The sequence below is a fragment of the Sorex araneus genome, chromosome 3, assembly GCF_027595985.1.
Source record: "Sorex araneus isolate mSorAra2 chromosome 3, mSorAra2.pri, whole genome shotgun sequence".
Taxonomy (NCBI): Eukaryota; Metazoa; Chordata; class Mammalia; order Eulipotyphla; family Soricidae; genus Sorex; species Sorex araneus.
Window position 1 is genome coordinate 53,832,407 of NC_073304.1, and position 14,742 is coordinate 53,847,148.

At 37.8% G+C, this 14,742-nt stretch overlaps 1 protein-coding gene across 3 annotated transcripts in view; it reads right to left on the bottom strand.

The window, feature by feature from the left end:
* TOGARAM1 (TOG array regulator of axonemal microtubules 1) overlaps positions 1 to 14,742 on the bottom strand; it is a 71,871-nt gene that overhangs the window by 12,322 nt on the left and 44,807 nt on the right. For all 3 annotated transcript variants that reach the window (XM_055132903.1, XM_055132902.1, XM_055132901.1), the window contains 4 exons: positions 6,718 to 6,823; positions 5,942 to 6,177; positions 5,355 to 5,513; positions 1,122 to 1,248 (listed from right to left, as the gene is read on the bottom strand). In XM_055132903.1, the coding sequence (XP_054988878.1) occupies positions 1,122 to 1,248; positions 5,355 to 5,513; positions 5,942 to 6,177; positions 6,718 to 6,823 (628 nt within the window). The remainder of the gene's footprint in view (positions 1 to 1,121; positions 1,249 to 5,354; positions 5,514 to 5,941; positions 6,178 to 6,717; positions 6,824 to 14,742) is intronic.

Below are 14,742 nucleotides of genomic sequence, written 5' to 3' on the forward strand. Positions count from 1 at the left end.
TTTCATAAATTAATCATTGTAAATCATTATGATTTCATAAATTAATCTCAGTCTAAGGTTATTAGAGAAAAATGCCATAAAGTACTACAGAATAACTCCATGGTAATAAGTTTTGCAAAAATAAAGCATGTAAATAGAGTATATATTTATGAATCCTATTTTTTTTTTTTTTGGATGGGGGAAACTACATCAAGTTGTACTCAAAACTTACGTCTGGCTCTGCACATAGGGATCACTCCTGATAGGGCTCAAGGGATCATATGGGATTGAACTCGGGTGGGCTGTGTGCAAGGCAGGTACCCTATTCACTGTATTATTGCTTGTAATTTCTAAAATTTCTATTAAAGTGTACCAAATATCAAGTCCCCATTTGAGTTTTTTGCAGGGGGAGAGCAGGGGCAGGGATAGGTGAGAGCAGGCCATACCTGATTGTGCTCAGGGCTCACTGCAGAGGTGTTCTCAGGATACTCGAAGACCCTATGTAGTGCTGAAAGGATTTGGGATGAGTGAGAGTGTGTGTGTGTGTGTGTGTGTGTGTGTGTGTGTGTGTGTGTGTGTGTGTAATCTACAATGTATTTTGACAACTGCAGTACTAAATAGATATTGTCAATAAATTTTTATTAAATAAAAGATTGAGGGCCAGAAGAGACAGTACAGGAATTAAGGCATTTGCCTTGCATTGCCTCACTCTGATTCTATAAATATGTAATTAATTGAACATATCTATAAATATGTAATTAATTGAACATATGTATTCAAATTATATATTAGAGTATTATCAGAGTAATAAAAGAGTATCATTCCTATTCTTTACTTGGACCAATAATCTTTATTTTGGAAGTTGTTTATAAAATAAACGTTTCCAGGATTGGAAGATAACTCAAAGGGCTAGTGTACATGTCTGGCATGTATGTATGAAGCCCCAAGTTCAGTTCCCAGCAAGAACTGGTCTCTCAAACACCATAGAATTTAGTCCTGGTGGCCACATGATCACTGATCCCTAGCAGTATGGAACTGTCACTCCTGCTAAATCAAGTTATTACTGTGTCCCTTAACATTGATAAAGAGCCACACAATATAGAAAATAAATTTAAATATATAAAATGAATATTTCCACTAACCTTTTGCCGCAAGTTTTTAACAGATTCCTTAATGTAGGGTAAATCTTTAGATGGGATGTACTTTTCAAGCATTTTATCAAAATTAGGATGACTCATCATGAGGAAAAGCATCTTTCGACCATAATACCTATGGATATTTAACAAATATGTAAGCAAAATACACATCTTATAAGTTCAGTTTTTCTTCTTTTTTTTAATTACAAAAATCAACATCAAGATTACTTCACTATTTTAATTCACTAAACTAGTTATAAGAATTGGAAGAATTGAACAAGAGATTACAGATTCTCCTGTCTATCCCCTTGCCCCCAAAAATAAAAAATATAGCTTCAAATCTTTTTGCTATGTGTCAAATAGAGAGCTAAAACTTTTGGCTGTATTTTTCAGGTACATCAGGGGTCATATCAAGACTGAAATATGGCAGAACTGTGAGTTAGAAGTTTGTTTTGGGGCTGGGCACCTTGTTCAGAGACATTTTTGCAGCTCATCAGTACGTCAGACATAAATTTTGAGTCAAACTTTCCTAGATTCTGTATTTCTGAGTTTCTATTTTTCCTAACGCAAACTTACCTGGATTTCAAGTCTTCAACAAGCTGTTTTCTGCTATCTAAAACACATCTAAATTTAGTTGCACTGTTTCATATATTAGGTTACAAATATATAATCTCTTCCAAATTAAGTCTTTTATATGTTATATGAATTTAAAAATAATTGCTTTAATAACATTTTTTTCCACACCCAGAGTTATCAGGGCTTACTACTGGCTCTGTACTCAGGAATAACTCCTGGTGATACTCTGGGGAACTTATGGAATGCCAAGGATCAAACCCAGGTGGGCTTTGTGCAAGGCAAAAACCCTACCTGCTGTACTACCGCTCCGGCCCCTTAGAACAGTATCTTAAGTCAAGTACATACATAATTAAAGTATTTTTGGATAGAGGGTTCTTATAATACCCCATAATATCATATTATTTTTTTTTTTTTCCTTTTTGGGTCACACCCGGCGATGCACAGGGGTTACCTCCTGGCTTTGCACTCAGGAGTTACTCCTGGCAGTGCTCAGGGGACCAAATGGGATGCTGGGAATCGAACCCGGGTCGGCCGTGTGCAAGGCAAACGCCCTACCTGCTATGCTATTCCTCCAGCCCCACCATATTATGTTTTAGAAAGACTGACCGCCAAAATAAAGTATTTGTTTTCTTTTTCTTAAATTAGTTATATTTAAGTCAAAAACTTAAATTTTAGGATTTGGAACATGTAGGACTTGAAGAACCAACAAATCACAGATTTTCTATACCATTCCCAGCAGTGCTTGAAGGTAACTCCCAGCTTGGGCCTAAGGACTAACTCCCAGTGATACTTGGGGACCACACGGTAGCAAGGATCAAATCAAGGCCTCCTGCATGCAAAATATACACTGCACTCCTTTGGATTTTAAAGACTCCAACAAACCTAAATTTTAATTCTGTAGGTCTATCATGGGTCTTAGTGGCAAGAGTAACAATACTCTTAGTGGTCAAATAAGTAACAATAAAGGCACACCATTCAAATTGATAAAATGGAAAATTTGCAATCATTTCATAATCTTAATTAAAATTTGGGCTGGAGCAATAGTACAAAGCGTGGACTGTTTGTCTTGCTTGCAGCCAACCTAGGTTCAATCCTCACCAACTCATTTGGTCCTCTGAACACTTCCAGGATTAATTCTTGAGTGCAGAGCCCTACCTGCTGTACTATCACTCCAGCCCTGAAATACTCTGTTACTAAGGAAAGTTTAAGATGTATATGAAACTACCATTTCAAATTATTTTTTCCTAACTAGTCTATTATAACCCAGTCCTTGTAAATTGCTTTGAACTTTACTGCAATATGCAGAACTTCTAAAATGGTTCCTCGAAGAAGTTACTCAGATCCCTAAAATTTGTGACCAAAAAGAGACATAAATCAAGGAGTGGTATACATTTGTGCAGCTTCAAAATAGGGAAATATTCTGGGTAGATTTAATTTAATCACACAGATTCTTAAAAGCAAAGTACTCTGTGGGGAGTGACAAAAGAACTCATAGAGATTCTAAGAGGACATATTGATAACTTGAAGATCAGGGGGGCTGTGTAAGAAATTGGGTGTATGTAAAGAGTTGACAGGGCTCTGGTTAAGACCCAAAATAGAATGAGAACACTTGTACCACAACCACAAGAAATTAAATTTGCCCAATAATTTGAATAAGTTGGAAAGTCAATTCTTCTAGAGCCCTCCACAGGCCTGAGGATACAGATCAAAGGGAGAACACATGCTTTAAATGTCTGAGGTCTGGGTTTTAATCCCCAGTTCCATCTCGCCCACCACCCAAAAATGGAACCTGAACTGTCATAGCCTTGATTTCAGCTTTGCCAAAACCTAATCAGAGGACCCAAAGCAGAGGCAGATACTTGCCACTCTATCCCACTTTTGTATGTGGAGAAAGACAGAGCCCAGGGCTACACACATTCCAGCTTTGTGTACCCCCATGAAAAACAAGCCCCTGACACCATGCAAAACTTTTAGGCTAAATAATCATAAGCTAAAAACACGAACAATTTTACGGCACTGTATTTGTGAAAATTTATTGACATAGCCATAGAAAGCTAGTACATTTACTTTTTGTTTTGTTTAGAGGCCACACCGGCTATTGTTTGTGCTCAGGGATCACTCCTGACAGGACTCAGGGAACCTTATGGGATATCAGGAATCAACTGGGTTGGCCTTGTGCAAGGCGAGCTGTGCTATCATCTTGTCCCCTCCATTTATCCTATGTCAGTTTGGGTAGATTAAGCCCAGACACTTAAAGTAATAAGCATCTACCCCTTAAAATATTAATAACTTGATAGCTTCCTTCAGTCCTATGAACTCAGGATCCTCCCTCTTACACCTGTCTCTTGTAATCTATCTTTATAAACAACAACTAAAAGTATTTAGATTTTTGTATGGGACATTATCAATAACATAGTCCAATATTACAAATTTTACTAATGTGGAAACAGGGACTAATAAGTCGAATAACTTCCTTAAGGACAAGTGAACAACAGAAGCTAAGGATTAAAATTAGATTTCTGACAACTTCAAAAATTTCTGTTACCACCACAGCTAGTCTAATATCCAAATCTGAAACTACACATCTTATTTTTCTGACTATTTTGGGGGGCAAGTGGAGCAGATAGGTCACACCCAGTGGTGCTCCTGGGATATTCCTGGCTCTGTGACCAGGAGTGAATCCTGCTGATGTTCAGGGGACTATGTGTGGTACCTGGGATTTAGAACAGGAGTTAGAGGAATGTAAGAGACTTACTCGCTATCTCCTTGGTCCTTTTCTGACTGTTCCTAACTCTCTGAAATTGCTCTTTGAGTACAGCAATCCAAAATTCAGATTTTTTTTTCTTATTTTGGGTTTTTTATTTTACCACAACTAATAGTGTTTAGGGGCTGGAGCGATAGCCCAGCAAGCAGGGCATTTGCCTTGCACTCGGCTGACCCAGGTTTGATTCCTCCGCCCCTCTGGGAGAGCCTGGCAAGCTCCTGAGAGTATCTTACCCGCACGGCAGAGCCTGGCAAGCTACCCGTGGCATATTCGATATGCCAAAAACAGTAACAACAAGTCTCACAACGGAGACATTATTGGTGCCCGCTCGAGCAAATCAATGAGCAATGGGATGACAGTGATACAGTGATACAGTGAATAGTGTTTAGGAAACCATGTAGAGCTGGAGATCAAGTCCCAGGCCCCTGGCTATCTCTCTGGCCCAGAGATTTAAAAAATTTTCTAAGTACATATATATCACATTTCAAGGATAATGTGCTATCCATTTTGCTTTTTCATGTTTTTCTATCTCCTTGATAATATTTGACTTGGGAAATACATAATTTTCCTCTGAACGCATTACCTTACATTTGCCCACAATGAAGTTCTTCTGCCACTTTTCTGCCCACTCATAGTCGTGTGCCGTTTTCATGCAGTTCATCCCTGTGACATGGCATCTCACTACCCAGAAGTATGTAGTGTCATCTGTAAATTTGGAGAATTCACTGTGCACTCCCTCACGATCATTTGCAATTGGTTAAAAAAAGACTATCCCCCAGCATCAATTCCTGAGGACCCAGGTGTTCATTTTAGAAAAACATTTATTCTTAAGTATTTTAATTACTTTTAAGCCCTTAACTGACAGACAGACTCAGCAAACACTATTAGCTGTTATTTACCTAGTTTCTTGTGAACTGTCCTGAGCAAACTTAGCAGCTGCTGGTAATATACGATCAGCCATATCCTTTGTTCCAGATAAAACACGCTCTGGTTCCGTAAATTCCACTACATCTGATAAGTGCTGGGCAGTACATCTTCTTACTGCAATGTGTAAATGACTATAAAAAAAACACAGTCAATGAAAATCCTGTTGCTATGTAATCTACTCTATAAAAAAACTTTCAGAATTAAATGATTACTCCTAGCACTCAAAAATCATCCATGAAGGTTAAATGAAAACTTATTTTCATTTAAATGAAAATAAATTTCATTTAAATTTTCAATAAATGAAAATTTATTTTCATTAGCTATCCATCCTCAGAAATTCAAAACAAAAAGTTCATAATCAATGATAACCACTTAGTTCCAGAATTATGAATGGGAATTATAAGGAAAACATCTAATGTGTTAGCATACAATATTTATTACAGAGGGATTATTTTAAAACTTTTTGGCAGAAATTGCGTTGAACTTCGCTTGTTCTTTCCTACACCCAAAATGAAAATAATTACATTTTTAAGTTTAAGGGCATGTCAAGAATTAATACCTTTGTCCTCCATTAATAAGAGAAACAATTGCACGTGCAGGAGTGACGTTATTGACCATAGCTCTCAAAGCTTTGTCAACATCTTCTCTTATAAATGTATTTGACTCTCCAGCCTTGTGCAACAAAACTTTCACTGTAGTATCTAGTTCTTGATCCATGCTCTTTTTCAGGTAAGTGAAAAGATCACTTAAACAGACCACAGCAGCACGTGAAACTCCAGAGCGTAAATTTTTCACCTAAAAAAAATTTCCAAAATGTACATTTTGCTGATATTCTGAAAGAAAATCAGTAATAATGACCTTGAAACCAAATTTATCATTAAAGCAGTATGTCCTAATATCTAATGCCCTAAAAGTAAGCATGTGATATTATTTAACTAAATATAAGTCTACTCATATCATCATGGGGAAGCGGGGGAAGAAGGGAGAGTTTGGACCACACCAACCAGTGCTCAGGGCCATGTTAGGGATCAAATGAGATTGGCCACATTCAAGGTGAACATCTTAGGCCACATTACGTATTTTTTTATACTATTTTAATGTTAAATAAACGTTTTAGGGGCCGGAGAAATAGGAGAGAGTATAGGGTGTTTTCCTTGAAATCAGCTAAACCAGGTTTGGTGCCTGAAACAATATATGGTACCCAGCACCCCACACAGTGCTAGGAGTAAGCCCTGAGCCCTCTCAGGTATGATTTCACTAAATATATAAATAAATAAATAAATGTGCTACAATGTTATCCAAACAATTCTCCACTTAGCTTAGAAATAAGTTTACCTCTTGAACTACTGCAAAACTTGTTTCATGCAACTTTGTGTTCAATATTTCAGAATGAAAAGCAGCTAAGCATCTGATGAAATTCAGCCCCTCAATTTTCTTCTCCCTGTAGAAAAAAATAAATAAAGATAAAATCACTTATCAAAGATGTTTTTGTTTGTATTTTTAGAATATTACCCATTAACATCTGCCTATTTTCCCTTGCTACTTTGTTGCGTGAACGTTCCAACATCTGGCGCCCAACGTCGGACCCGAAGGTAAGGACCGGTATGGGAGAAACCGAGAGGGATCATGTTGCACCGAGCTTGCATAGCCTCTCCGAGATTGGAGAAAAGGGGTGATGGGCAATGTGCAGTTCTGTTTCGTCGCAGAGTGAGGTTTAATTTGATATCTTGAACTCTGACAAAAGCAGCTGGTCTGCCTTTGAAGGAGTAAGTAGTACGATGCCTCCTTGAGAGGGTACATAAGTATTTAGAACTGTGGAAAAGAGGAGGAAAAGAAATGTCGCATGCCCATCAGAAAGGGGACTTGATCCCCGCAGAGGAATTGGACGCCTACGGTGTAATCACCATGGCCCTGATTTCTTTCCAGTCCGACACCAAGTGGGAAGAGGCTCCTCAGAGTGAGCCTGATCCCTTGTTCCCTGAGTGGATGGTGAGAGTGAATACAAAATACACGGCCCGCTGGAGGGTAGCTGGTCGGGGAGTGTGGGAGACGTCCCCACTGCCCCCGGGACACTCCAGGAATGGGGCACTGTTTGGTAGGACATCGTGGCCTGGCAGGAGTTAGCTGAACTCCTAGTTTTTAACCAGCCTAGTTTAAAACAAGAGCTTTTGTAAAACAGTGCAGAGATAAAATTTGTTCGGGTGTTTTCTTATGCTGCTATTTAAAACTTAAGTGAGTGCCAGTGACTTGTGTGCATGTATTTGAAAGTGTGTTTGTAGTGTGAAAATGTTAGTGTCCAGGACTGGTGTGAAAATTTTATGATTTAAGGTAATTAAGACCTTTTTGAAATCAAAGTAAAAGAATTGGCCAACATTTTGCCACCTTAAGTTTACAATAACTCATAATTTATTTTGCCAGCTTTATAGTAACAAAAGCGCTTTTTTGACCCATTTTTAACAAGCAGGAAACTGGCTGGTCAGGCAGGGAAACAAGGAGCGATGTTCCCAATTGGCCGACGGGGCTTACTTTGCCCTGGGGACTGCCCTTCCTTTCTCAGTCTATCAGGTTTTTTCCCTGCCATTCTTGAAGGGTCAGATTGATCGATCAAGTATATATTTGTGCACATGTATGTGTGATGTTTGTTGTCCTTCTGTCTGTCTGTGTTAAGTACTCAAGTGTTAGTCAGGCTAAAATCAGAAGTAGAAATCCTTAAACCATCCAACAATTTAAAAAGTTTAGGTGTTTTTGGAACTTGTTAGGCAAAGTTTTAAACAAAGATTAATAATCAGAATGTGGCGCCTACAGAGAAATTGAAATTCTCAATCTAAAATCTTATTGGAGAAACATTAATGGTTATTAATAGTTGGAATTCTTTTTAACTTAAGTGAAATAAGAGTTCAGGGAATTAAGGCTTTATCTTACAAGCCTCAGCCAACTTTAGTAAAGAATTTAGACTGTATTACATATAATAGAGGCACAGAAACCATCAATAAACCAAAAACGGTTTTATGTTTCCATAAACACTGGCAGTTCAAGTGTTTTCAGCATGTTTGTATTGTAGGATTGTTAAAGTATCTGGTGTACAAAGCTCATGATTTGAAATAACTAAGGTGTAAGAACTATTGAAATTAAGCTAAAAGCGGTTTTCCTCATGCTTCATAAAAATTGATTTCAAGTTATTCTTATGCTGCTATGTCTATATGTATTTTGTTTTATTTACATCTGCATTGCATTAGATTATTAAAATGAGAGTTGAAATAATTGTGTCATCTAAAAACAGGTTCAAAAGTTACTGATTTGGTTCAAAACATGAGTTCCTAGAGTTATAAAATTGGTTGCAAAATTATTCTACCAGTGTTTTATTTGATCTGAGGTTTTTGGTAGCTAAAATTTCTAGAGCTAATTAGCAAAAGAGTTAAATTGGATTAATCTCAGATATCAGCTTGATAGCCTGAAGCTGCGGAGAACCGCCCTTTTTGTGCTTTAGTCATCTTACAGGGGAAGAGAGGAAGTTGCCTCCTCCCACCTTTTTTTTCCTTTCTTTTCTTATGTCCCCCTGCCTTTTCCCAGCCTTCTGATTTCAGTTTTAAAGTCAGGAAATTAATATCTAAAGTGTTAAAAAGTTTTGAATGTTTTTCAAATTGGGTATATCCAAAAAAAGAAAATATGCATTTGTGGTAAAAGAGAATTTAAATTTTAAAAGTTCATCTCAAAAATTATGAAAAGAAATAGGAAATAAAACAGGAAATTGAAAGGAATATTTGGCTTTCATCTAAAACTTTGCTCCCTTTTGTATATTACGTGATTTTTTTTCAAGGATTGTTTAAAATACAAGCCTAAAGTGCACAAATGACCATTTGCACTCTATATTGGGAAAGAAGAAAAAATTGAGGTTAAAGTCATTTGATGTAATAAAACATAAAATGCAGTCCATTGGAAGTGAAGTGGGCAAAGATTGGAGGAGCATGTAGATGGATGAAATATAATAATCTTGTGAGCATTTTAACCCTCTTATCTGTTCTACAGTCTGGAGTTCTATATCATAAGATCTTTGAGTATGAGTATTGTAATCTTCTGAAGATATATAGGATAAACATAATGCTTTTGAAAGAGTACTGAAGAGTACAACTTAGTCATGGAAAATGAGAATGATTAGCAATCTTAAGAACTCTAAATTATATCTGCAGATTTGTTTTAGTATCTGGACTCCTATTATAGTGCGCCCAGATAATTGAAAATCAAGGTTTAGTTTGACATAATGTTAAACTGTATATTCTATCTCTACAGAACTTAATGCTTCTGTTGATTTGACTAGGACCCATAGCAAATGGGTATTGGTTGCATTTTCAAAAGGGTTTGCTGCTGGAAAACTAGCCCTCCCAATAGTCTGGAAACAGCTTCAGCCTGTTTGGGTCAAGCAGTGGCCCTTGACAAAGAAAAACTTTGCATGAATTGGTAACAGAGCAGCTTGATTTGGGACATATTATTACTAGCTCTAGTCCTTGGAATTTACCTGTATTTGCTATTAAGAAAAGGACTGGTAAATAGAGAATGTTAACTGGTTTAAGAAAAGTCAATGTCCATATGGAATTAATAGACCCTTTACAGCCGGGCCTGCCTAATTTAGCCATAATTCCAAAGCAGTAGAATATTATAATTGATTTAAAAGATTGTTTCTATAACATCCCTTTAAGGGAAGAGGATAGAAAGAAATATGCTTTTACCCTGCCTTCCTTAAATAATGAGCATACTACTAAAAGATATTAGTGGATTGTTTTGCCGCAAGGGGTGATGAACAGACCAACAATGTGCCAATATTTTGTTAATTAACCACTGGATATAATAAGGATACAGTACCCTGAGATTAAAATTATCCATTATATGGATGATATTCTAATTATTGCTGCACCTCAGACAAATTTGCAGAAGGTTTATGAAACTGTAATTTATGAATTAGAGTCACGGGTTTAAAAATTGCACAGGATAAAATTCAACTCCAGGTTCCTTTGGGAATTTTTAGGACAAATAATATGGGAAAGCAAAATTACACCCCAAAAGGTCCAAATTCGGAGAGATGAGTTTAAAAACTTTAAATGATTTTCAGAAACTATTGGGAAATATAAATTGGTTACGTCCTTCTTTAGGCATCCCAAACTATGCCTTACAAAACTTGTTCCATAAATTGGAAGATGATTCTTTTAAGAGTCCGAGGAAACTCAGCCTTGCAGCTGAAAGTGAATTGGAATTAATTGAGGAAATTATAAATAAGGCTCAACCAGATAGAACTGATTCTTTAGAAAATTTAAATCTGATAGTGTTGCACACTTAACATTCTCCCACTGGGATTCTGGTACAAGGAACTAATATTGTGGAGTGCAGTCTTTTTTAAAACATATTAAGCCTACTAAAAAATTGGCCACTTATTTGTATAAAATATTTCATATAATTCTTGAAAAAAAGAACTAGACAATTCATAGGGAGTGATCTACTGAAATTATGTCATTGACCAATGAACATATCCAAGCACTACGGGAACTTGATTAGGATTAGCGAATAGCCTGCACTGATGAATTGGGAAAAATTTATAACAGCTTTCCAAAGCAAAAGATGTTTCAATTTCTTAAATTTACTGATTGGATTTGGACTAGCATTATAAAAGCTGAACCTATTGAATCAGTGGTTACGTTTTTCAGATGATAGGGAAGAAGGAAAGGCTACTTATACTGATGCAAAATGATAAAAGTTTTTCTCCATATAATTACAGGAATTCCTTATAATAGTACAGGACAAGCTATTATTGAAAGAGCAAATTGCTCACTTAAAAGAATGTTGCTTAAACAAAAAGGGGGAATATGTACGGATTCTCCCAGACAGCAGTTATCCAGAACACTGTTTTCTTTAAAAAAAATTTTTTAATTGCTCTGATAACATAACACCTGCAGAAAAACATAGGAAGTTCAAAATAGCTCGAAAGAAGCAAGTTTTAATGCAAACAGAAATAACTCTGATAAAACTATTCAGAAATGTAAAATTCTTTACAGAAACCCAGTCTCGCCTTTCCGGCCCCGCGCGAGATCAACCCCAGAGGCAACTGAACCACTTTGGACACCAGCGGCGCCCCCAAAATGCCTCCAAACTGTGTGCTCGGAGCTTCTGGCCCAGGCGCTGCCAGCGGGGTATGGTCTTTTCTCTCTCAACTCTTTCTTTTTGAACGCAGCGAGGCAATAGCCGGTTTTTAGACTATGCAGGAAGCCCAGGAAAGCCGATGGGGCGGGATTTCTGGATCCGCCCTGTGCCGGCCGACATTTAAGCACAGAGCCATGTGGGGACGCTCCTTTCCGGCCCCGCGCGAGATCGACCCCGGAGGCAACTGAACCACTTCGGACACGAGCGGCGCCCCCAAAATGCCTCCAAACTGTGTGCTGGGAGCTTCTGGCCCAGGCACTGCCAGCGAGTGATGCAATTACCAAAAGAATTTTCCCTGGACTTCATATAGAAATCCAAAACCGCGCGGCTGTGATAGACCTAATATCTCTTGATTGTCAGCAACGTGTAAATGTTCCTTTTTGCCAGGGCTTACCGTGGGGGGAAACTCCAAACAATAGTACTGAGTTTTTTGTTGAAGGGTAAAAGATTGTAGCGATAGAATTTAAGGCAGAATTTTCCCTGGACTTTATATAGAAACCCAAAACCGCGCGGCCGCAGCAGCCTAATGTCATCTAATCATCAGCAATATGAAATGGTTCCGTTGTAATGGGTTGGACTTTGGGGGGACCATAATAGGGTTAAAGTTTGTAGTGACATGTAATTTCTGGCTGTACTTTCCCTGGACTTTATACAGAAATTCAAAGCCGCGAGGCCGCTGCCATGGCCGCACAACCTATTGTCATTTAATCATCACCAATATGAAATGGTTCCTTTTTAACGGGTCGGACTTTGGTGGGAAATCCTAACAAGAATAGTAAGTCTTTTGCTGAAATATTGAAGGCTACCAAAGTGGTAGCCATCTCTATAGACTGAACTAAGCCATATCCCCACACCAGCCGAGAAGAAATATCCTTCTTTCTCGGGAAGAAACGCGGTGTGGCGTTAACCATAGTATGATGTCCATTAAGCTGACACGGACCTGGTGGCGTGGAAATGGGATACAAGGGAATAAATTATTATGTACTTGGAACAGTGGGACGCTGGTGGAATCTCGAGCCGGGGCCGACACCAGCGTATTACTTTTGGTTCCAGAAACTGCTTGCAGACATTCTACCAGACTATTAACTAAGCCAGAGCCCCACGCCGGCTGATGACGGGAAATAACCATCTTTTTTGGTTTGTTTTCCCTTTGTCAGGCAGCGTGGTGATTACTAAACAGGCGTGAACTCGGTGGCGCGGGACGAGGGGGAAAAAAAATAGAAAAGTTATGTAACAAACAGCAGGACTTAATATCTCTACATTCTCAGCAATGGAGAGCCATCAAATGCTTCCTTGACAGTGGTACTGTCTTTTCTTTTTTGGGGGGAAACCCTAGCAACAATATTAAGTTATGTGTTGAAACATGGAATGTAACCAAGATAAAGTGTAAACGAAGTGAAACTTATCATTCACAAGGGCGGGGACTGGGGGGGGCGGGAGGGGACGGGAGGTATAATGGGGTGGTTGGTGATGGAATATGGGCACGGGTGAAGGGAAGGGTGTTTGAGTATTGTATAACTGACATAATCCTGAGAACTATGTAACCCTCCACATGGTGATTCAATAAAATTTAAATTAAAAAAAAAATAAAAGAAGAATGAAAAAAAAAAGAAAAAAAAAAAGAAACCCAGTCTCTGAAAATTGGATACTAGGCCGGGCAGAAAGATGGGGGCAAGGTTTCGCTTTGATTTCCACAGAAAAAGAATGTTTCTGGTGTTCCACAAAAAGGCTTAACTTTGTCCATGAATCTGATCAAGAAGAAACAGATGAATTGGCTATGAAAAAAGATGAAAAAACTCAGGATCAGTGATCTTGAGTCTGGATCGGAATGCACTCACTCAACTTAAGAGGCCTTCCAACAACACAGCAAGAGGGGATTCCAACATGGGAAGATATTAAGCCCCTGACTAACAATGCTGACAAGGTATTGTATGACACTAACACAAAGAAAACTCCTGAAGATTTCTTGTTACCTATCATATCTCTAATGAAATAATAAGTAAATGCCTCTACTCAAAACCTAACCTATTGGGTTTGCCTTCCTAGTTTAACTTAATAGAGGGGTCTTGATAAGACGAAGTGTTAACTATTTAATTAAGGAAATATTTTGGCTGCAAATATATCTATCTGGAGAGTATAGAAAAATTTATGTTATTAGATTTCTTGGAAAAATTGTAGAGGATTAGTTGCAAAATTTTATATTATGATTTTGTTAAAATTGATTGGAGCCCTAAAAGTTATGTTCATACAGACAAAAGAGTAGAAATAAGCCTGGTATGGCAATTTAAAGATAATCAGTGTATGGATGCAATAGATTTTTTCTTACTGCATCATTTTAATTTGGATTTTTAAGGTAAATTTACTAATGTAAAATTGGCCTTGCCTTGTATGAGTATGCCTTATAGCAGGGAAGCCAAACTAAGAATGATACTATTAACCTGATGTATTTCAACAGAAATTTAATCCTTTCTGTCTTAGCATGTGCGCTCTTTCCTTATGTGATATGAAGGAATTATTTCCTGTAGACAGTGTTCCATGTATACTTGTATTAACCCATCTATGAGATTCCTCGAGGAAGGAAGTTTTTATTTTTCAGAGCCTGAGTAGCTGTCTGAATGCTGGTGACATTTCATCGACCATGGGAGAGGAATCCAACGACTGAAGCGCTTTGTCAACTGATCATCTATCTTCTTTGATGGATCAAGAGATTTCTTAGCCTGCTCATTGCTGCTATCATGGGACAACAATGGCCGTGGCAGATATAGCTCTGAAGCAAGGAACATAGACTGGTATTTGTCTAGAAATGGCATGAGAACTCTCAGAAATTCTGGACTGTTGAAAAAACAAATGGACTCTGAACTGCAGTCTGAATCGGCTGATGCTCCTTGAACTGTTACTTTGCTTGGTGAATAGTCAGTGAGTCGCCACTGTAATATGTGACTAGAATACTGCTTTACTTTGTATAACACCTGTGCTGTATAATGTGACTAAATTTTCAAGGGATAAGGTTAAAAAATCATTTGTTAGCGCATAAAATACATATGAACAACTAAGATAATGGATTTGTAAACTCATGGTACCTGTAATAACTATCCTTCTGGTACTAGATTTTCAGAAAATATGATATAGCATTTTTTGATAAGTTAAATTCTTTTAATTTAAGGAACTGCTAGG